At 51.4% G+C, this 21,347-nt stretch overlaps 1 protein-coding gene across 1 annotated transcript in view; it reads right to left on the bottom strand.

Moving 5' to 3' along the window:
- Positions 1 to 21,347, bottom strand: part of CPLANE1 (ciliogenesis and planar polarity effector complex subunit 1) — a 68,111-nt gene that overhangs the window by 30,261 nt on the left and 16,503 nt on the right. The window contains exons 18-33 of the mRNA XM_054715318.1: positions 20,950 to 21,167; positions 20,240 to 20,404; positions 18,533 to 18,671; positions 17,776 to 17,885; positions 17,461 to 17,619; positions 17,239 to 17,347; positions 14,097 to 14,385; positions 11,414 to 12,323; positions 9,820 to 9,968; positions 8,614 to 8,780; positions 8,017 to 8,096; positions 6,892 to 6,971; positions 3,544 to 3,736; positions 2,633 to 2,941; positions 1,692 to 2,450; positions 171 to 337 (exon numbers count right to left, since the gene is read on the bottom strand). Of these exons, the coding sequence (XP_054571293.1) occupies positions 171 to 337; positions 1,692 to 2,450; positions 2,633 to 2,941; positions 3,544 to 3,736; positions 6,892 to 6,971; positions 8,017 to 8,096; positions 8,614 to 8,780; positions 9,820 to 9,968; positions 11,414 to 12,323; positions 14,097 to 14,385; positions 17,239 to 17,347; positions 17,461 to 17,619; positions 17,776 to 17,885; positions 18,533 to 18,671; positions 20,240 to 20,404; positions 20,950 to 21,167 (4,003 nt within the window). The remainder of the gene's footprint in view (positions 1 to 170; positions 338 to 1,691; positions 2,451 to 2,632; positions 2,942 to 3,543; positions 3,737 to 6,891; positions 6,972 to 8,016; positions 8,097 to 8,613; positions 8,781 to 9,819; positions 9,969 to 11,413; positions 12,324 to 14,096; positions 14,386 to 17,238; positions 17,348 to 17,460; positions 17,620 to 17,775; positions 17,886 to 18,532; positions 18,672 to 20,239; positions 20,405 to 20,949; positions 21,168 to 21,347) is intronic.

Raw genomic sequence — 21,347 nt, 5'->3', positions numbered from 1 at the left:
GGGCTTCCCTCTAGCCGCTGGCAGGCAGCCGGGACCCGGGCTTCCCTCGCAGCCCCAGCTTCATCCAGAAGGTTGTCCGGAAGGACGTCTGGAAGGACGTCCGGTCTAATTAGCATATTACACTTTCATTATCGTGGATGACTGTAACGGAGGTCTCACTTAAACCTTGCCTTTTCCTGCCGCCCTTCCCTGGCCTCTCTTCAGACGGCTCCCCTTTGTCCTTTCCGAGCGGGAGGTGCCCGGGGTCTCCTCGCTCCAGTAAATCGGGGGTCGGTCTCCGCTGGCTTTGCTTAGACACAATGAGGCTTTCAATCAGAGTCAGCTGTGGGGTTCTGCACTACAGGAAAAGAAACAAAGCATATTAATTTACAATTACAAACCTCAATTATGCAGCATGCTAATAAAATATCGGGGGAAAAACATTTGTTTAAATTAAACTAAGACGTGCAAGAGGTGAACCAGGTCAAAGACAACGCATTGGTGTGGACTGGTGAGATGAGTATCCTGATCTTAAGGAATAAATAATAGTGGAGTGCTGAGAATTCCAACTGGGTTGCCCCATTCCAAAAGTTAAGCTACAAGTCCTCATCTTCTTATTTCTTTTCCAGGTTAAAAATCGTCCTCTTATCAATGAAATTACATGCCTAGCATTTGATTTTAAATTCTTTGGAATAGGGAGGATGCAAGAGGGTGGAGGGTATGAATGAACAGACTAGCACATAACAGGATGTGGGTAACCACCAATGCTGAGATATTATTCTCTCTAATAAAAAAGTCTTTAAATCCTTCTCAAAATGTCTTTCTACCCTTTAATCCTTTTTTCCCTGTTCATAACATGTTCAGAAGAAAGGAAGGCATGGTAAGTACTTTTTCTAAGGAAATGACCATTTCTTCTCCTAGTACCATCTTCAAATCTTTAAATTCAATTAATTGGAGGACACTGGTTAACAAAATTACACAGGCTCCGAGTGTACAATTCCATAACACATCATCTGTACGTTGTAAGGTGTGTCCACCACCCCAAGTCACGTCTCCTTCCGTCACCATTTGCCCCCTTTACCCTCTCCTGCCTCCCCTTCCCCTTCTTCTCATCTTCAAACCCTAAAAGTGCACTAGAAAACGATCCCTCAATTACCCTCCTAGGACGGTACTACGAACTGACAAAATGAGAACTGACCAATCTGAATTTCATTAATGGGAAGTTTTGGTGGCTTATTAAGATTCGATCTTTTGTGTTTTAAGTACTTTAAAAAGACACCATTTCTTAATATATGCAACTATTTATAGACCTGGTCTATTTAACAATTTCAACCTGTAACAGATTTGAAAGCAATCATATCACAACTGCTAGCAGCCTTGAACAATGCTCCTCTCTCTCTCTCTCTCTCTCTCTCCACACACACACACACACACACACACACACACACACACACACACACAAACGCTGGGCATTTTACTTTACTACTTATTTCTTCTGAGAGTAGAAGAAACGTGTGTGAAAGCGTTCAGCAAATTCTAGTATTAATGTACAAGATCTAAAACCTTTAAAGTACGCCACGTTATTCTGAACTGCACTTGTATGACTGACAACAAGAGGCATGGTTCTCAGAAGGAACGTGTAACGGCGTGTCCCGAGCGCAGTGGGCACGGCCTAAAGGACACGGACGGCGGCTGCCCCGCCAGGTAATTACCGCGTCTCCCGGAGCCGGGCGGGAAGGAGGGAAGGAGAAGCCTGGGGGCCGCCTCTCTCCTGCCGCCGCTCTGACGGCCACGGAGGGGGCCGCCACCGGTGCTCTCGAGACGGAGAAGAACGTGAAAGCGCGGCGCGGCTGCAGGTGCAGCAGCGGGAACCCGAAGGAATACCGGGGAGGTAGCGCCGGGGGCCCCGGCACCTCGAACACTCCTTCCGGCTGCGTGAACGCTGACGCGTCCCGCCGAGGCGGCAGGTCTTCCTGTCCCACACACTGACCCAGGTCCAGGTGCTCGGGGGGTTCTGTCATCCCAGTCCCCGGCCCTCGCTTCGGCTCCGCTGCCGGCCGCGGGGCGTCGGTGTTCCGGGGGCTCCGGGTCCCGGGGGGCGCTGACGTGTGCCCCGCTTTCTGGGGCGCAGGGGGCTGGCGGGAACCGCAGGGCCCCCAGGCCTCTCGGGGCGGCGGCAGGCCCCTGGGGGGGACCCACGGAGCTCTGTCCGCCGGGAAGACGAGGGGCTGAGAACCGGGGTCCGGCTGGAGCCGGAGCAGAGGAAAAGCATCGCCAGGCCTGAGCGCGGCGGCCGGGGGCGGAGGGGGCGCCCTCGGGGTGGCAGGGGGTGCGGACAGAAGGCGGAGGCGAGCGTGTCCCGCGGCGGCCGGGGGAAGCGAAGTCGGCGGTAAGCTCCCAGGTGCTGTATTCAGACCGCTATTCCGCGGTTGGCCTTCTAACTGACAAGGAACATGCCCATGTGGAACATTCTGGAAGAGAAAAAAGCTATTGTGTAAGTTGAAAATCGGTAACAAACTCCTTATTTAGTAAATGCTGCTCAGTATGTTTTGGAGGGGCTGGGAGGTAATAACTGCCAAGAAGGTTATTTACTGCGGGAACAAAACCACCGCCACCGACGGGGCGGCTGCCCTGGGCCTGCCGGAGGCGCTACCTGCGAACGGTCACCGCCACTCGGAGGGTCACCGGCACTCGGAGCGGCCGGCACGGCTCCGGGGAGGGAGGGCGCGCCCTCCGCGCCGGGCTCCCCGGCGGGCTCCCCGGTGGCCGGGAGCGGGACGGGCAGCTTCTCCTTCAGCTTCGCCCTGGAGCCGTCCCCGCCGCTGCCCCCGGGCGGGCTGGACACCGGGCTTCCCGCCGAGCGCGCGGACCGCGGCTGCGGGGCCAGCCCGTGGGCGTCCGGGAGGCTGGGGAGGGAGGACCCTGCCATTTGCATTAGAGTCAGGAAGTTGATCTGTTGCAGCTGCAAAAAAATAAAAATCAAAGAAACATCTGAGCATGCGATGGAAAAAACACCAAGAACCAACATCGATCAGCTGCCTCCTCCGCCACAGCCGCACCCCTGTCTTCGCGGAAAACGGCAGACGCCTGGGGGCCCGGAGAGGCCCAGGAACGGAGGGCGGGAGGGGAGCTGGGAGGCTTTTAGTAAAGAGGAGACTGGCTTCCTGGGAGCACGAACCTGAGGCCGGGGACCCCCGGGCGGCAGTGTGCACAGTATCCCAGGGGTCCCAGAGGAGGGCTCTAACGGGCGGGGGGTAATCACAGAAGAATTCAGAGATGGGTGTGTGCGGGCTCCTCACCGGGCCCCCCGCCGGGGCTGGCCAGCTGCCCCCGAACGACGGATGGACCGGTTACGCCGGCAGCTTCCCTGTGAACGAGGCTCAGGGACGGCCGGGCCGACAGCACCGGCAGCCTCCAGGCCCCGGGGTCTGAGCTTCCGCAGGGAGAGCGCCCACAGCACAGAAGCGGCGGCTCCACGTCAGCCCGCCCTTCCCGGGTGTGTCCACACGTAAGAACCGCACACGCATCATGTGGAGCCTTCCACGCCGGTGGCAGAGGGCTCACCTGAACTAACTTGAACATCTCGTCCTGGAGCATCTGCCTAACAGAACCGGGAGAGTCTGGCAGCGGCGCCCGGGGCTCGCCGCGCGGGGCCGGCGGCGGGGTGGGCACCAGGGTTTGTGAAGCAACGCTGACTCCATTGGGCACCGCGGGTGGGTCCGGGGACGACTTCTCTTCACATGCAGGGGTCTGGGCCCTGCGCGGGGAGCGTATGAACAAAATCACACGTCAGTCAATACAGCACATTACATGTCTGTGATCTGGGTACTTGCATCCTTCTTGTTTCTACGTCCACAGCTTTCTGAAAGTTTTCAGGAAATTTAAGCGCCAAGCCTGCCTCTCGGTACCCCTCACATCTGGCTCCACCAGACACACTGGTCATCTAAGTGCTCTCGCTAAGAGACGTGGGCTGCACGGTCAGCCATGGACCTCTCCCCGCGTGACAAGCCAGAACATTCACACAAGTGTTTTACTTGCCTGGTCCCTGCAGGCATGTGAGTTTGAAACCTGTGCAATCCTTCTTTCTGCTGGACACACTACCTAATTCGGTTTGAGGGTATGTGTGTGTTTTTAACTACATTTAATGACCCAGAATGGAGTTACGAAAACAGGGAATGTGCCTGGCTGGTGTGGCTCAGTGGAGGTCACTGGTTCGATTCCCGATGCCCGGGTTTCGGGCTCAATCCCAGTAGGGAGGATGCAGGAGGCAGCCAATCAATGATTCTCTGTCATCATTGATGTTTCTAGCTCTCTCCCTCTCCCTTCCTCTCTGAAATCAATAAAAACATATAAAAAAATTAAAAAAGAAAACAGGGAATGTATGGGTTAAAAATGTTTAATTCTAAGATGGGTTAAAAAATATTTAATTCTAAGTTTGCTATACAGCAAACCCACACTATCATTAATGTGAAATAACAGTATTATGAACATTTCATTTGCAAACAAATCAGAGTTTGTTTTTATAATTAAACCCTAACCAACAAACTAAAATGATTATTTGGGGATGATTCCTTAAACATAGCAGGTACTCAATGTTTTCTAAGCAAATCAATTTCCTAAACTAAATAAGGGAGCAGGCATTATCCTATCCAAATAAACCGATCACTGTCTCTAACAAGAAAAGGACGTACTGAATCACATTTAGATTTATTGGGGCTTGCTCTCATTTCCTCTCAGCAATATTTGCCTTTTACCAGACACCTAAGGTACACGAGAACCAAAGCTCATTTGTCAAATCCATGAAAACGGGCCTTACAACTCATGTGCCGTTTCAGACAACGTTGTTAGCCTTTGCTTTCAACAAGGAGCAGGGAGGTCAATTCTAAGGACGGAGAAGTTTTCTAAAGTAAAGCTGTGCTGCACGGTCCTCCTTCCAGCAGGATTTCCACTCGGACAGCCCGCCCCTCTGCAAACATGCAACAGCAGCTGACGCGTCTGCTCACGGATAATGCGCTACTGGAAACCTGTTCGAGGCCGAAAGTGAGCAACTGCCACATCTTTCGATAAGAGAGCCACTACTTTTTTCAGAAAAGCCTGTTCTAAAACAGTTCCTGTACTTCTTTAAAACAGTGGTCAGCAAACTGCGGCTCGTGAGCCACATGCAGCTCGCAAGCCGCAGTTTGCCGCTCTGTTGACTAATGAGTTTGCCGACCACTGCTTTAAAACACACCTGTTAGAGAAAAATCTTTCAATACTTCACTTAAAGGTGTCAGAAATGTGTACCTACGTCACTTTCATAAAAATATATTTTATTGATTTTTTTACAGAGAGGAAGCGAGAGGGACAGAGAGTTAGAAACATCGACGAGAGAGAAACATCGATCAGCTGCCTCCTGCACACTCTTACTGGGGATGTGCCCGCAACCAAGGTACATGCCCTTGACCGGAATCGAACCTGGGACCCGTGAGTCCGCAGGCCGACGCTCTATCCACTGAGCCAAACTGGTTAGGGCCTACGTCACTTTTTCAATGCTTCATGTTGATTTCATATTGTTCTCTTAGTTTTTGGTAAAAACATTTAGTAATTATTTCAAAAGGTACAGAAGGCATCAGTTTATTCTCGTACCTAGTTATAAAACAGAATAAAATGGTAGTGTATGCAAAAGCTCTTACCTAGAAACTTCTGAACTTCTGTCTACACAAAATGAATGAGGAATGGTGTGTTCACGATTTGAAAAGGCCTCGATCATACTACAATTAAAGACTAACGCTCGCTTGGGAACCAAGATATTCTTCACATTATGTAAGAGACAGGCGATTGAATGGTCAGCCATGTCAGAGCCTAAACATCCTCTAAGCAGCCTCTGTAGTGTTAGCTCATAATTACAATCTGTTTACCTTTGTCGCCATAGCAATTAGTAACAGATTCAAACAAAGGCAACGGCTGTGTCCGGATGGCTTAGCGACTTGGACACTGCTGCCTGCTCAGCAACAGAAATAAGGAAACCTCCAATGAGGGTGGAGAAACGAGGTGAGCTGGGACCTCAGTTCCCCCTGAGGAAGGGGCAGCCCTTTGCTCAGAGCACGAGAGAGCCTGTTCTCACATCCACAACTGTAAAGACTGCTTTTAGCGGCAGGAAGACCTATGTTACTTGTGAAGGCACATGACATTAAATACATTCTTCTTGTTCATCTTCCACGGAACCAAACAAATTTTTCACACCGAGAAGAGAGAGAAAATCTAATTGTGTTGCCTCTCATGCAAGGCAATTCTAAACTTTCAAATATTCAGCACTCCTTGAAACATAACTAAGCTAGCCAGCAGAGTATATGACACCACAGCCTTATGAACAGTGTGCAATAATTAACCACAATAGTGACAGGTTTTTACATAGGCTAGGCTGCCTCCTGCATGCCAACCTTAAGTTATTGAAACATTAGATTTACATATAATGGTATATATTACATATACCATTACACATAATATATGTTACATATAATATATGTTACATATACCATTCCATTCACAGTGGTTCTTCATTTGATCCAATAAAAAGGGAGTCAGTATGAAAGGGTGGTTCCCTAATCAGCCGTTGAATAAACCCTGGTGAATTTACAGCTGCATGTTACTTTGGTAAGGCTGAGGGTGATCGGAGAACAAAAGGCTAGGTATCTTGACTTACTTCACTCTACTGAGATTGAGGAGTACAAGTTACTAAAACTCATCACTTACCACTGCTATCAACTGAACTTCAATTCCATTAGGAGCACCACATGACCATAACATGTATATCGTAAACTATAAGGAACAAAATCTTTCCATCAAGTGAATCCGAGATGAGCCCTGAGCGCCCTCCGCCCGTTCACGGAGGGACACGCGGCAGCCGCCGTCGCTTCCATCGCCGGCCCTTACCCATTCTGTGCCGCCGGCTGTTTCTCCTCACATCTCTCCACCGGGTCCCCCCGCGGACTCGGAGCCGCTCCTGCGGACTGCTGTCAGAAGGAACGGCACCCAAACAGAAAAGAGGGAGACAAGCAGGTATTACACGCAGGTATCTGAGTGAGTCTGACATTAGTCGCTCGCCGAGTGACAAGTTTCAAAGCCATTGAGAGACCAAACCTCGACAGCGCAGGCCCTGCTCTGACCAGACCTTACACTCTGGGCGCTGCTTCTGGCCCATCACCGGGAGCCACTGGGCACGTTCAAGTACAATGTATTCACAAACATGTGTATCCGGCCATCATTACATACGTACATTGTGAGAACAACAAGAAAGCCAGGAGAGTAATTCTTTTTAAAGAAATTGTTTCAATAATTAGAAATGTCTGCGTTCCACCTGGAAATGTATTCACACTTTTGAGAAAACAATCGTATATAATAAAAGGCTAATATGCAAATTGTCCAAACGGCAGAACAACTGGTCACTATAACGTGCACTGACCACCAGGGGGCAGACGCTCAACACAGGAGCTGCCCCCTGATGCCAGGGCACCCCCACAGAGGGAGTGCTGCTCAGCCAGAAGCCGGGCTCATGGCTGGCGACCCCAGCGGTGGTGGCGGGAGCCTCTCCTGCCTCCACAGCAGCGCTAAGGGAGTCCGACTGCCGACTTAGGCCTGCTCCCCACAACAGGGAGCAGGCCTAAGCGGTCAGTGAGACATTCCCCGGGAGCTCCCGGACTGCGAGAGAGCACAGGCCGGGCTGAGGGACCAGCCCCCCCTACGCACAAATTTTGTGCACCGGGTCTCTAGTAGTACATAGAAGTGCAAACACTGCATGCAACAGCTGAGTTACATATTTTGAGTAAAGAATACCTTCCTCACTCCTGAGTATCTTAATTTGCTGCACAGTTGATGACATGAACATTTATGTCACTGCCTGACATGACTAATGACAGAATTTCAGTGGAAGGAAACGCTGCAGGCGCAGCGACGCTGCAGTCCACGGCATGATTTGGGAGAAAAGGGCCTTGGTCGGAGGCCTGACTAACAACACTTAAGTATCACTTCAGTAACTTGAGCCGTTATTTGTAGACTTACTTCTAACAGCCGTGGTGACGTCTGCGTGTGAGCGGCGGGGTGGGGACTCTCGGGGCTTCCCGCAGGTCCTTTGGCGTCTTCTGCAGAGAAACAAGGAGGGAGAGAAAAGGGACCATTTGGAAAATTATTTCACTCTTTAGATGGTTCAGGACTTACTACAGGGAAAAAACATAATGGCAAAAATATTTTATGTCCTCCTTACAGAAACATTTTTTAGAAACACCTGGAGAGAACCCCTCTTCGTCAAGTGATCTGCGATGAGCTTGGAGAGGCCCCACTCGGGGAGAGCAGCCCCACTCGGGGTGAGCAGCCCCACGGAGAGCCCCGAGAAGCCCTGTGCTAAGGAAGACGGCCAGCCGAGGAGAAGGCCCAGAACGAGAGGCCCAGGCAATTCCCCAGCAAGGCAAAGGTCTAACGATTTAAATTCAGGTTAATGTGCGCAACACTTCGTAAGTACTGAATTCTGCTTTAATTTTTTATTTAAGGCTATTATAAACATACCATTTTAGACATAAGACTAAGTAAGCGACCACAGATAACCATTCGCCAATTTCAAGTTAAGAAAGCCAAGCGAAAAGATTAGCCAAATGAACTGACCTTCGTGGTCTGATGGGAGTGTCTCCAGTTCCTCCTGTGTAAATGTTTCTACTCTTAAAGGGTCCTCGTCGATGATGTCTATAAATTGTTTATCAGTGTCATCAGTGACAGAAATACCCTCATCATTGGGTTCCTTCATTTCAGGGGTTTTGGCTTCAGTTGGCATTCTGTTGACAAAAATGAAGCATCTGTAACTATAACTCACCCTTGGAAACAAAAAGCTTGCTCTCAACTGATACAGTTTATTGAAAAAGAACAAACCCAGTGTTTATATTTATCAAGTCTTTTGTGTGTTAACCATGTCTGGTCCACAGCAGCAGGTCCATGGAAGGCTGTTCAATGAATGACTGGGCATTCCGTTGCATTTACTCAAAAGATTAGAATAATGTCAACTCGTGCCCTAACCGGTTTGGCTCAGTGGATAGAGCGTCGGCCTGCAGACTCAAGGGTCCCAGGTTCGATTTCGGTCAAGGGCATGTACCTTGGTTGCGGGTACATCCCCAGTGGGAGGTATGCAGGAGGCAGCTGATCGATGTTTCTCTCTCATCGATGTTTCTCTCTATCCCTCTCCCTTCCTCTCTGTAAAAAATCAATAAAATATATTTAAGCCCTAACCGGTTTGGCTCAGTGGATAGGGCGTCAGCCTGCGGACTGGAAGGTCCCAGGTTCGATTCCGGTCAAGGGCATGTACCTTGGTTGCGGGCACATCCCCAGTGGGGGGTGTGCAGGAGGCAGCTGATCGATGTTTCTCTCTCATCGATGTTTCTAACTCTATCCCTCTCCCTTCCTCTCTGTAAAAAACCAATAAAATATATATATATAAAAAAAAAAGAATAATGTCAACTCGTTCAAGCTTGCCCTTCTCCCCAAGGACTCCCCTGTATACAGGCTCCACGTTGGGGTCCAAGGACAGATCTCGCAGAGCACTGCTTCCCAGGGGAAGGGGGTGACAGTGGGACCCGTTAGCATAACAAGGGCTCCTCAGGACGAGCCGCTCGCTCCTCTCTCAGAGGGAAGCGCGAGGCTAACAGGGAAGAGTTTGCCAGGAGTGCCTAAAGCACGTCAGAAAGTGCTCACGTCCGGTTCTCTAGTGCAAGCACATGCTTCTTCCTTTAACCCTCGACGGTGCAAGCCTCCCCCTCAAGCCCGAACAGCATCCAACGAGGCCGTCCGTCCGTGGAAAAGGAGGCCGCGGTAGGCACTTACTTCAGGGCGCTCCGACGAGGTTCACTGGGGCCATCCCCTCCGCCGGGCCCCCCTGGCCCGGACCCTGCCACCGAGCAGCCGGCGCGCATCCTGCAGGCACCCTCACCGGGGGGCCCCATCGGAGACCCGGGGCGAGGACGCTCTGGCACCTGGAACAAGCCATGTGCAGCACTTAGAGCTCATCGCTGGTGCACATCTCCCGGACGCTGAGGCAACGACCAAGCCTTCCTCCGCCCGGAGAAAGCAAAGCGGACTGGCTGCCTGAGCAGCATCCACAGAGCCCGGCCTCAGGAATGGGTAAGGGGGACCACCCACGTTTTCAGGCCACAGGAAAACAGCAAACACATGCAGAGCTGCTTCCTTGTAATTCTCTTGGCTGTTAGGAAGGCAGTTAGTAATTACTTCAAAATGACACAGCAGGCAGAAATATTTACAGCTAAAATGCAATGGATGGATGAAAAGCTTTTATCGCTTACTTAGGTATTTAGTTATGCAACACCTACAAACACACATTTCCGTGACAACAAATACCACATCATCTTGTAAACTAACTTAGGACAACAAAACTGATCTAAAAAAACCCCAAAAACTCATAAAAAATAAAACACACACACACACACACACACACACACTCACACCCTTCATCCTAGTACAAGCATGTCAAACTTGCAGCCCGCAGGCCGCACGCCTCGTCTATTTGGCCGGCGTTGGCCTGAGTTTGACATGCTTGTCCTAGAGTAAACTATGTTCCAGTGGAGGCAGTTTAAAACAGAACAAGTGCAGAATTAGACCATGAAGGGGGGTCAACCAAGACGGGGGCAGGAGGCTCCTGAGCCCCCCTCCTCCCACGGACACTACATGTACCACTACACACGCAGCGTCGCTAGCGTCACCGCTGAGAGGAACCCAGGAAGGAGAGAGGAGACAGAAGGGGCGCGTCCTAACGAGAGGGCAAGGTCACCTCTAGCAACAGGTCTCATAACACCTTAACATGGCCTTCTCGTTTCCTCCTTTTTATCAACAGACACAGAGCCCTCAAACCTCACCAAGCACTTGTTCCCCAAATAATCACTTCTAAGACTTGAAGGAACCACTTGAAGAAGGAAAAAATTAGGTGGTTATCATCAACTAGAGGCCCAGTGCACGAATTTCGTGCACTGGAGGGGGCGGTGTCCCTCAACCTGGCCTGCGCCCTCTCACAGTCCGGGAGCCCTCGGGGGATGTCCGCCAATCCGAGACCCCTCGCTCCTCACCGCCCGCCTGCTCGCTGCTCCTTAGCGCTGCCATGGAGGCCAGCCGTGAGACAGGCTTCTGGCCGAGCGGCACTACCCCTGTGGGAGCGCCTCACTGACCACCAGGGGGCAGCTCCTGCATTGAGTGTCTGCCCCCGGTGGTCAGTGCGCATCATAGCAACTGGTCATTCTGCCGTTAGGTCAATTTGCATATTAGGCTTTTATTATATAGGGTGATCAGATTATACTCCATCTTGTCATTAGCTTAGTTTCTTAATAATCCTTCAGCACCTGGGGAAATATAAGTATACTTTAATCTGAATCGAGAATTCCCACTTGCATGGAGTAACTCGGGCACTTACCTCCATAACGGCACTCTTTGCCTTGGCACTCTTTGCCTTGTAGGCAGCAGCGTAGGGCTGTTCCGAGAGCCACAGTGATGTCAGAATGGCAGCCGCAGAGGTTCTCACCCGGAGGACAGGCCGGGCCTGGGCCGGCGCCAGGAGGCTGGGGTCGCAGGGCAGCCTGCGGGCGGCCCATCGCAGCATCCACTCCAGCAGCCCCTGCAGCCCTGCGCCGCCCGCTGCACCCAGCGCAGGAGGGAGCTCGGCCAGGGGGCCTGAGTCACTGCCCCCGATCACTCTGAACACACACCTTCCTCTGCAACTGCCCTCGGCAGCCCACGCACTCCGGCTCGACAGCCGCGGGATGCGAGGCTTGTCTGCACCATCACCGTGTGTCCTGTAGAGTGCCTTCCGCTTTAAACCGAACAAGCCGCTCTCCCCGCTGTTTTCAGTAAAACCACCCAGAAGGTTCTCTGGAGGGGGCCTGGGCCCTGCGGCCAGCCCTGGGGCTGGAGGCGCCGGGCCTTCTGGGTCCTCAGGCTCCGGAGCGACCTCGAAGCAGGAGCCCGCTCGGAACACGGCCTGGCCCCTGGCCTCGCCCGGGCGGCGGAGCAATGCTGCGTGCACGCCCGAGAGCAGAGGGTTCAGTTCCAGTTCTCTAAGATGCCCCGAGAAGCTCGTCAGCAATGGAACGCCGGGGTCCTCGCAACCACGCAGGTCTCGCTCCAGAACGTAACTCAGGAAGAGGTCCAGGAACTTCACGTACTCGTCGTCGTCACGTTCAAACTCCCAGACACCGATCACAGGCAGTGCGTGCTGTAACGCCTTTTCCTGATCTCTCCTTGTCGGGCTTCCTTTCTGATCACCCACGTTCTGGTCATCACTGGGCTTAGCAGTCAGCGTTGATTCCACGTGATCTGGAGCCTTCCTACAGCGAAACAAAATTAGAAAAGACAAAATTAAAGATCATTTAATCGGTAAAACTTACGTTAGAATTGACAATAAAAATTCTGTCCACTGATTAAGTCCTATATTTTTTAATGCTTCGATTATCTATCTTTCAAATGAGGGGGTTGGACTAAACAATCTCTAAGTGTTCGCTGGAGCCGAACATTCTGAATCTAAAAAACACCAGCCTGACCCGGTGGCTGTCAGTTGGAGCATCCGTCCACCAAAAGGTTGCAGGTTCCATTCCAAGTCAAGGCACATGCCCAGGTTGCGGGTTTGATCCCAGGCAGGGGGTGTACAGGAGACAACCAATCTATGTTTCTTTGTCCCTCTCTCTCTCTCCCCGCCCCCCCATCTCTCTCTAAAAAATTTAATAAACATATCTTTGGGTGAGGATAAAAATAAAAATTTCAAAATAAAAAATACCACACATTAATATAAAAGGAAAAATTTGTGTTAAGATGTAGTCACAGAAGTTTTCCTATCAGAAAACACGAATGTTTTTCTGGGAGGAAAAATAAATCCTCTAACACAGCGGTCGCCCACCTTTCGGACCTCACGGACCGACGGCTGGCGACCGCTGCTCTACAAGGTCAGACAAAAGACAGGAAGAACCACACGGCACCAACACACCCGGAGCCTGCGCCGTTCCTCCTGCACCTGCCCGTGCGCTCCCGCAGGCACATGTGCTGGAGCAGCAGGGCCGCCGCAGGACCCTCCACACGAAAGGAGGGACTTTCAAACACTCTGCTGCTACCGGACCCGAACCGCCAACCTGCTTCCTCTCAACGTGGTCCTCGGGGCAGAACACAGACCCCGGGGTCCAGGAACGAGAAGTCCAAGTTCCTGCTGGGCCGGGGCCAGAGCGCCAGGTCTGCGTCTCTGCTTATCACACAGGCCCAGCGAGCGGCCTCCGGGGCGGCCGTGCACGCAGACGCTGACTGGTCGGCCAGCACACCCTGCACTATACGGTGTCGGCAGATGCTTGGAGTAGAGGGATTCCTTCACTTAAGCAAGGGTATGCTCAGTTACATACTCCTTCAGGTGTGAGAAGGATAAATTACATTTCAGATACCAGAATTATAAAAAAAATCTGCCCGGCCCGCGTGGCTCAGTGGTGGAGTGTAGACCTATGAACCAGGAGGTCACGGCTCAATTCCTGGTCAGGGCACATGTCCGGGTTGTGGGCTCAATCCCCAGTGTGGGGCGTGCAGGAGGCAGCCCATCAATCTCTCTCTCTCTCTCTCTCTCTCTCCCTTCCTCTCTAAAATCAATAAAAATGTATTTAAAGGAAAAAGTCTGGTTCAATAAGAGTTCAGAAGTTTAAATGATGAGCAAGAATCTCTCAACAATTTAGGGACGAGTTTCAAAAATGAAATGTGCCATTTCCTTCCCTGGAAACTGAAAAATAAAAGTTAGCTCACCCCAAAACCCTGAACTATTTAAGTCTAGAGATTACTAAAAGAACTAAAATTCTTCATTGATCTCCAGAATTCAACCTACTCATTTGATTTTACACTTTCAGGTGACAAATTACTTCCTGTCTCGTCACCGGTTTTAACGGCTTTTCGAACGCACAGTCTCATCTGCACTCGCAGCGCCTGTGAGGGGGCAGCACTCGTCCCCGGGAAGCCGCCAAGCAGTGCGGTCGGTCGCGGGGACTGAGGCCAGCTCATCAGCTGCGTGGAAACGTGGAGACCTTTCTTTCAAAGGGAGGGCTGGGACCGCCGGCTTGGAGGGCGCTCAGCCGCACCTGCCATGGAGAGGCGTCCCGCTCCTTCCTCCGGCCGACCGAGCCTCCGAGAGCGTGTCGGCCTCGCTGTGGCCCGGGGGCGTGCCCAGGTCTGTGAGTGTGCTCCTGCTCGGGCTCGTCCCCAGGGAGCACCCCTCGAACCCGGGACCTCCGGCGGGCTTGTCCTCCGCGGGCTCCCAGACGTGCGTCTCGAAGGGCCCGATGTTCCTCTGCACGCGTCTGAGGGCCTTCGCCCTCACTTTGTGGAGGGCACGCATGGCGACAGACAGGGTCTCCTCGGTGTGGGGACCTGGCAAGAGAGAAGGCCAGGCGTCCGCTCATGAGAGGTTTCAGCTCGAGAAGGGCCGATTCGGGTCCCTCCCGAGGACACAAGAGGTTTCAGCTCGAGAAGGGCCGATCCGGACACAGAGCCGCCGACAAGTACGGCCACTCCCCTCCCCGATGGGCCTGCATCAGGATGCGTGAGGAAGCCGCAGTCCACACTCCCTGTGGAGCCGGAGAAGGCCCACTAAGAGCAAGCGGGACAGGACCCTGGCCCGGCCGGCGTGCTCAGAGGTTGAGCACCAACCCAGGAACCAGGAGGTTTGATTCCGGTTCAGGGCACAGGCCCGGGTGGCCAACTCGATCCCCAGTGTGGGGCGTGCAGGAGGCAGCCGATCAATGACTCTCTTTCATCATTGATGTTTCTATCCGTCCCTCTCTCTCCCTTCCTCTCTCTGAAATCAATAAAAACATTTTTCTAAAGTGTATCCTGGAAAACAAAAATTACGAAGTAATTTAACCATCTTAGACATCAGAACAATAACTATAAAGAGAAACACTAATCCTTTTCCTATCCCCACAGAGTGGTAAATAAGGAAGATGAGTCTAACTTTAGCCAAAGGAACAAGGACACCTTCTGACTTCAACTAATGGAAAGCAATGGAAAGGGAAGTGTTTGCAGGCTGCCTATAAAAAAGTTTAAACATTCGTACCCAAACAAGACTTTTAGGTTTTAGAGGATGTCAAAAACATCTTTAAAAAAATAGAAATCACACCCTAGCTGCTTTAGCTCAGTGGATAGAGCGTCAACCTACGGACTGAAGGGTCCCAGGTTTGATTCTGGCCAAGGGCACATGCCCGGGTTGCGGGCTCGATCCCCAGGAACGTGTGTGCAGGAGGCAGCCGATCCATGATTCTCTCTCATCACTGATGTTTCTATCTCTCTCTCCTTCTCCCTTCCTCTCTGAAATCAATAAACATATATTTTAAAAAAATAGAAATCATAAATGCAATATAAGGATATGAATGCAGTAATATGCAATCATAGGACATAACTAGACCTAAATACTAGATTAGCTCTAAAAATGTGGGTAATTTGAATTTTTTTAACATTTCCACATCACGGTTAAGGCACTGAATTCTACACTTAAAATGGCAAATTTCATTATTATGTACTAGAGGCCCGGTGCACGAAATTCGTGCACGGAGGGGGGTTCTCCCTCAGCCCAGCCTGTACCCTCTCCAATATGAGACCCCTCGAGGGATGTCCGACTGCCCGTTTAGGCCCGATCCCAGTGGGATCGGGCCTAAACGGGCAGTCGGACATCCCTCTCACAATCCAGGACTGCTGGCTCCCAACTGCTTGCCTGCCTGCCTTCCTGATTGGCCCTAACCGCTTCTGCCTGCCAGCCTGATCACCCCCTAACCACTCCGCTGCCAGCCTGATTGATGCCTAACAGCTCCCCTGCCAGCCTGTTTGCCCCCAACTTCCCTCCTCTGCCGGCCTGGTCACTCCTAACTGCCCTCTCCTGGAGGGTTGATCACCTCCAACTGCCCTTTCTTGCAGGCCTGGTCCCTCTCAACTGCCCTCCCTTGCAGGGCTGATTCCTCACAACTGCCCTCCCTTGCAGGCCGGGTGCCTCCCAACTGCCCTCTCCTGCTGGCCATCTTGTGGTGGCCATCTTGTGTCCACATGGGGGCAGGATCTTTGACCACATGGGGGCAGCTATATTGTGTGTTGCAGTGATGATCAATTTGCATATTATTCTTTTATTAGATAGGATAGAGGCCTGGTACAGGGGTGGGGGCCAGCTGGTTTGCCCTGAAGGGCGTCCCTGATCAGGGTGGGGTACCCTTGGGGTGTGGAGCGGCCTGGGTGAGGGGCCTGTGGTGGTTTGCAGGCCGGCCACACCCCCTGGTAACCCAAGCGGAGGCCCTGGTATCTGGAATTTATTTTCCTTCTACAATTGAAACTTTGTAGCCTGGAGCGGAGCCAAGCCAAGCCTGGGGCTCCCTCCGAGGCCGCAGCCATTGTGTTGGGGTTATAATTGAAACTTTGTTGCCTTAAGCAGGTGAGCCCGGCCAGGGTGTGTGGAAAGCTTTGCTTCCCCTGTTGCCGGCGGCAACACTGGCCTGCTCTCTCAAGCTCCATTCTGCCGCCATTTGTTTGAATTTGTTTACCTTCTATAATTGAAACTTTGTAGCTTGAGTGGAGGCTTAGGCCTGCAACGGCTATGGAAAGCTTGGCCTCCTCTGTTACCTAGGAAACCTTGCTCTCTGTGGCTGTAGCCATCTTGGTTTGGGTTAATTTGCATACTTGTTCTGATTGGATGGTGGGTGTGGCTTGTGGGCGTGGCTTGTGGGTGTGTCGGAGGTATGGTCAATTTGCATATTTGTCTATTATTAGATTAGATGTTTACCACAATAAAAAAATAATTTCCACAAGATCATCTTGCATGTATAGGATAAAACTAGAGGAAGCATAAATAACCACAAAGGGAAAGAATACTAGTTTTCAATAAAATATTCTCAGTATGAAAAGCACTACATGCTCACTTTATAGAATTTATCTTATTTAATCCTCTTTCAATACACATTCTTAGACCCGGATCAAGATAGTAATTTTGCAAACACAGAAATGAGGCTCGGAGGGACTGAGCCCCCCGCCCGGGGCACAGGTTAGTTACTAAGCGACAGAGCCACGCGGGAGCCGGCTCCTGTCTGCTCCCCGCGGATCTGGTGCTGCGCGGGGAAGGCGGGCTGTGCACCCCGTCTCCCAGGAGGAGAAAGGCGCACCCGGGAGGACCAGTGCTGTCCAGACAAACCAGAGTCCCCAGCAGAGCAGCCTTCCCAGCAGGTATGGAGAAACGACCAGCGGTACCTTTCACGACGCAGTGGCTGAGTCTCTGCCGGAGAGAGTGGTATTTTTCTCTTAAAGGAACCCTGATGTCCTCAGGATTGGGAAACGCTTTCACAAAAATGTCTGCTACCTTAAGAAAAACGAAAAAGCGAGTTTTATGAGCAACATCATCCTTAATTACAAGAACGATCCCTTAAAGTTTCCGACCCTGGTGTAGTTCAGGTTCACCTACACTCACATTACCTTTCTGACCGGTGGCAGATCTCCAAGAAGGCTCAGAATCAGATCCTGAACAAGCTCCTCGACGTTAGAAAAGCGAGAGAAGGGCAGCATTCTGCAAGCCCACTCCACCGCACAGAGACAGTGCTCGACCGCGCACGAGTCCAACTCCACGGCGGGGTCCTACACGGGTATTGAAAAAAATGGGTTTCCTTTTCACTGCAGATGGCAGGCAGAATAAATCCTAAAGAAAATTCTGCTCCAAACAGTAAAATCTATCAAGCGACAGTTCTGCAAGCAATGCCCGTTCCGTTTCTTCCTCTTTGGCAAGGCAAGTACCTCCTTTCCCCCCGCGTCTTCTCTTGCTTTCTGGTACTGCCTGCAGCTGCGGGATAGCTGATCCCGGACATGCAGCATCCAGCACAGCGCACAGAGGTCCCGGAAACTCCCTGAGGCAGGACACACCAGGAGGGCCGGGTGAGGACGGACGCCGATGGAGCCACGTCAACTCCCGCTGCGTGTCCCCCCCACACACACAAAATAAATGTATTTTCTTGAGTATAAAAGAAACATACACTCATTATCAACACCTTACATAAAAGTCATGGAGAACCTTCCAGAGTTTCATGTATATTATTATTCTAGAATAGTTCATGCATGTCAGTTGCATGAAAATATTAAAGTCACTGTTAAAGAATAAATAACTTACTCTGTTACTGGTAGTTACTTGCTTTAAGCTCATTAGATACTATTTAAGCCAATGCATTCACCTGTACTTAATGCTATATAGTTAACTTATTTGGAAAATCACTTATAGATAGGCATTTAAGTTTAAAAATTTTCAGTACTAAAACATAATTTCCAATGTCAATGAATATTCTTTATTAAAACCAATACCAGTACATAAAGACACATAGAACCCTATTATGCAGTTTTCTTTTCTCTTCACTTAACGTATCTTGGATTGCTTTCCATGTGGTAAACACACATCTTTTCATCGCCAGGAGAGTATCCTGTTCTATGGAAACGTCCCCAAATCAGGTGTAAAGTAGATCATTCATTAATATTCTAAGCAAGCAGTTCCTTTGGGACAAACCTATTGCTTTAATGGAAACCTCATCCAGCTTTCTGTCTCCCGTTGCTCCGGGTCGGAAGAAGGCCACGCCGCCCAGGCAGTAGTGCAGCAATGACTGAGGGAAGGGACTCAGGGAGGGGAGGGACCCTTTCATTCGAATCTGAAAGTGAAGAAGGACAGGACACGTTCACTGTCAGCTGCCTAGATCAATGTCTAAGGGAACTATAAAGCATCAGGCAGCAGGTGAAGATAAACCACAGAGAACGGAAAACACAGCATGGTTCCGACACTACCCAAGAAGAGAGTCCTGAAATCAGCCGTGCTCTCAGAAACTCAGCTCACACACTTACTTCAAAAGGTTCACTAGGCTCAATCTCAAAAGAGAACAACAGGTTTAATCAAATTATCCTCTTGTCACTCAGTTATGTCTGTACAAAAAGAATTTAATGCTTTTTGTCCTTTCTCCAGAGGCATGATAAAGAAGTTAAGGTATCTAACTTTCACCTAAAATAAAACTATGTGTACGCCCAGCCGGCATGGCTCAGTGGTTGAGCCTCGACCTGTGAACCAGGAGGTCACGGTTCGATTCCAATTAGGGCACATGCCCAGGTTGCGTGCTCAGTCCCCAGTGTTTCCATGCAGTTTCCCCATTATCAGCAGCTTGCATCATTATAGTGCATTTGTGATCAATGAACCCATATTTTGACACATTAACTAAAGACCATTCTTTATTCAGATTTCCATAGTTTTCAGTAAACATACAAAATAACCCACACTTTTGGGATGACAAAATACAGGATGAGGACAAACCTGTCTCTCTAAAGAGACACTAATTTTCAAGAACAACGTGATAAACCACGTCTCGGAGCCTCAGGGGTCCGTCCCATAAAGTAGAAGGTGCAGACGCTTGTTTTTAATGGAATCCGGGGCCAAATGAAAGGTACTGGGGCTAATAACACTGGTTTCCACGTTCACAGAGGCTGCCGCCTGCAAAGGACCTGCAGCTGGACCAGGGCATCCGGCAGATGTCCCCCCGGCTCAGGTCAGGCAGGAGTGCAGCGACCGCTGGCTGCAGCCAGTGCGGGAGCCACAGCCCAGGCAGCTGCCGTCCCAGCCACCGGCAGGGGCACTGGCTGGTGGGACCACGGAGCGGAGACAGAACCAGGAGCAACCCTCGCTTTCTGTGACTCCACCCCCAGATCACCGGCAATACCTCGGGCCGACGTCGGCGAAAACCACGAACTGAGTTTAAATCCCCAGTGACTGGGGTGGGGGGAGGGAATGTAACTGAAATTAACTGACTATATTATACTTCCTTTAATATATTTTTAATTGATTTCAGAGAGGAAGGGAGAGAGAGAAAGAGAGCGAAACATCAGTGATGAGAGAGAATCACTGATCAGCTGCCTCCTGCACACCCCGGACTGGGGATCGAGCCCACAACCCCGGCACGTGCCCTGACCGGCAATCGATCCGCAACCTCCTGGTTCATAGGTTGACGCTCAACCTCTGAGCCACACTGGCCGGGCCACATTAGACTTTCCATTGCCAGGCAGGATGGGACTCAGAGAGACCCAGGGCAGAGTCCGCATTGTTCAGCAGAAAGAACTTGGTCTGTCGAGGTTCACTGGGGTAAGTCTGACCAGGGATTGACAGGCAGGACTCCATGGGAACACGTCCCAGTCACCAATCCTAAGCGCTCACAGCACGCACAGGAGACCCGCCCACCTTCTGCATGACCTTCCTGGCCCGCCGCAGCTGCAGGATGTACCACTGCGCGGCCGGGAAGGAGCAGCGCGCCGCGCGGAGGAGCAGGAGCAGGCGCTGCAGGATCCCGGACACCTTCTGGCGGGTCTCCTTCTCCGCTCTTAACAGGAGATCGTCGCCGTCCTCCTGAGAAAATACAATCACACCTTGTAGCCAGGAAGGTGAGAACGTTCCACGTTAACGTGCAGTAAAGACAGTGCCTCGGAACCTAGAACGTTCCTGGAGATTTTATAAAGAAAATGTCGAGTCTTGGCCTGAGATTTCAACTGGAGCGATGGCTAGCGTCCAGGAAACACTTCCCTCCCCTCGAACAACGGAGAGGGCTAACTGGACCCGAATCCCAGATCTTCCCCAACAGGTGAAGGCCACCCTCCGACCCCATCGGCGGAACGGAACGGTGCAGAGAGCTCCGCTCCCGGAGGAGGCAAGGCCCCGTCCTTCCTCTCCCCGTTCTCCTAGCTCGCGTCACCTCCTCGGGGAGGCCCTCCCACGGGCTGCTCTGGCCTCTGCTCAGACCCCACTGTATCTCTATGACTTATTCTGTACGGTTCGCGTACGCTTCCCACTCGACTGAGAACTAGCCAAGTGCAAAGGCCTTGTCACAGGCCGTGGTACACAGAATCAAGTCCGACGTTGGACAAAATCCACTTTAAATTCAAAGGCCAGCTTACTTCGCTGAGAAGAGCAGGCTGAGGACAGTAGAGCGGAGGGGCGGGGAGGTACAGGCCGCCGGGCACCAGGCCCCAGAGCCTCCGGCTGAAGTCCTTGGCGGAGCGGACCAGAAGCTGCCACGTCTCCGAGAGGACATCCGCCTCGGCCATGGCCGCGGCCTTCAGCACCTCCCGCACGGAGCCCAGCAGCAGGTGCGCGTCCTCCTCTTCAATGGGATCTACACGCACGTGAGGTGAGACAGTTAACACGTGATCCTACTTCTCACTCTGCTTTGCAGGGTAACATCTCACATTGAACAGAGCTGGTCATCAAAAATAAACCTATCGGCTGACATGCAAGCTTCCAGACAGAAATGTAATGACTACTCTGTTACTTTAAGATTATAGGCAATCATGGC

Source organism: Eptesicus fuscus, chromosome 4 (genome assembly GCF_027574615.1).
Source record: "Eptesicus fuscus isolate TK198812 chromosome 4, DD_ASM_mEF_20220401, whole genome shotgun sequence".
Taxonomy (NCBI): Eukaryota; Metazoa; Chordata; class Mammalia; order Chiroptera; family Vespertilionidae; genus Eptesicus; species Eptesicus fuscus.
This window is presented reverse-complemented; position numbering and strand designations above follow the sequence as displayed.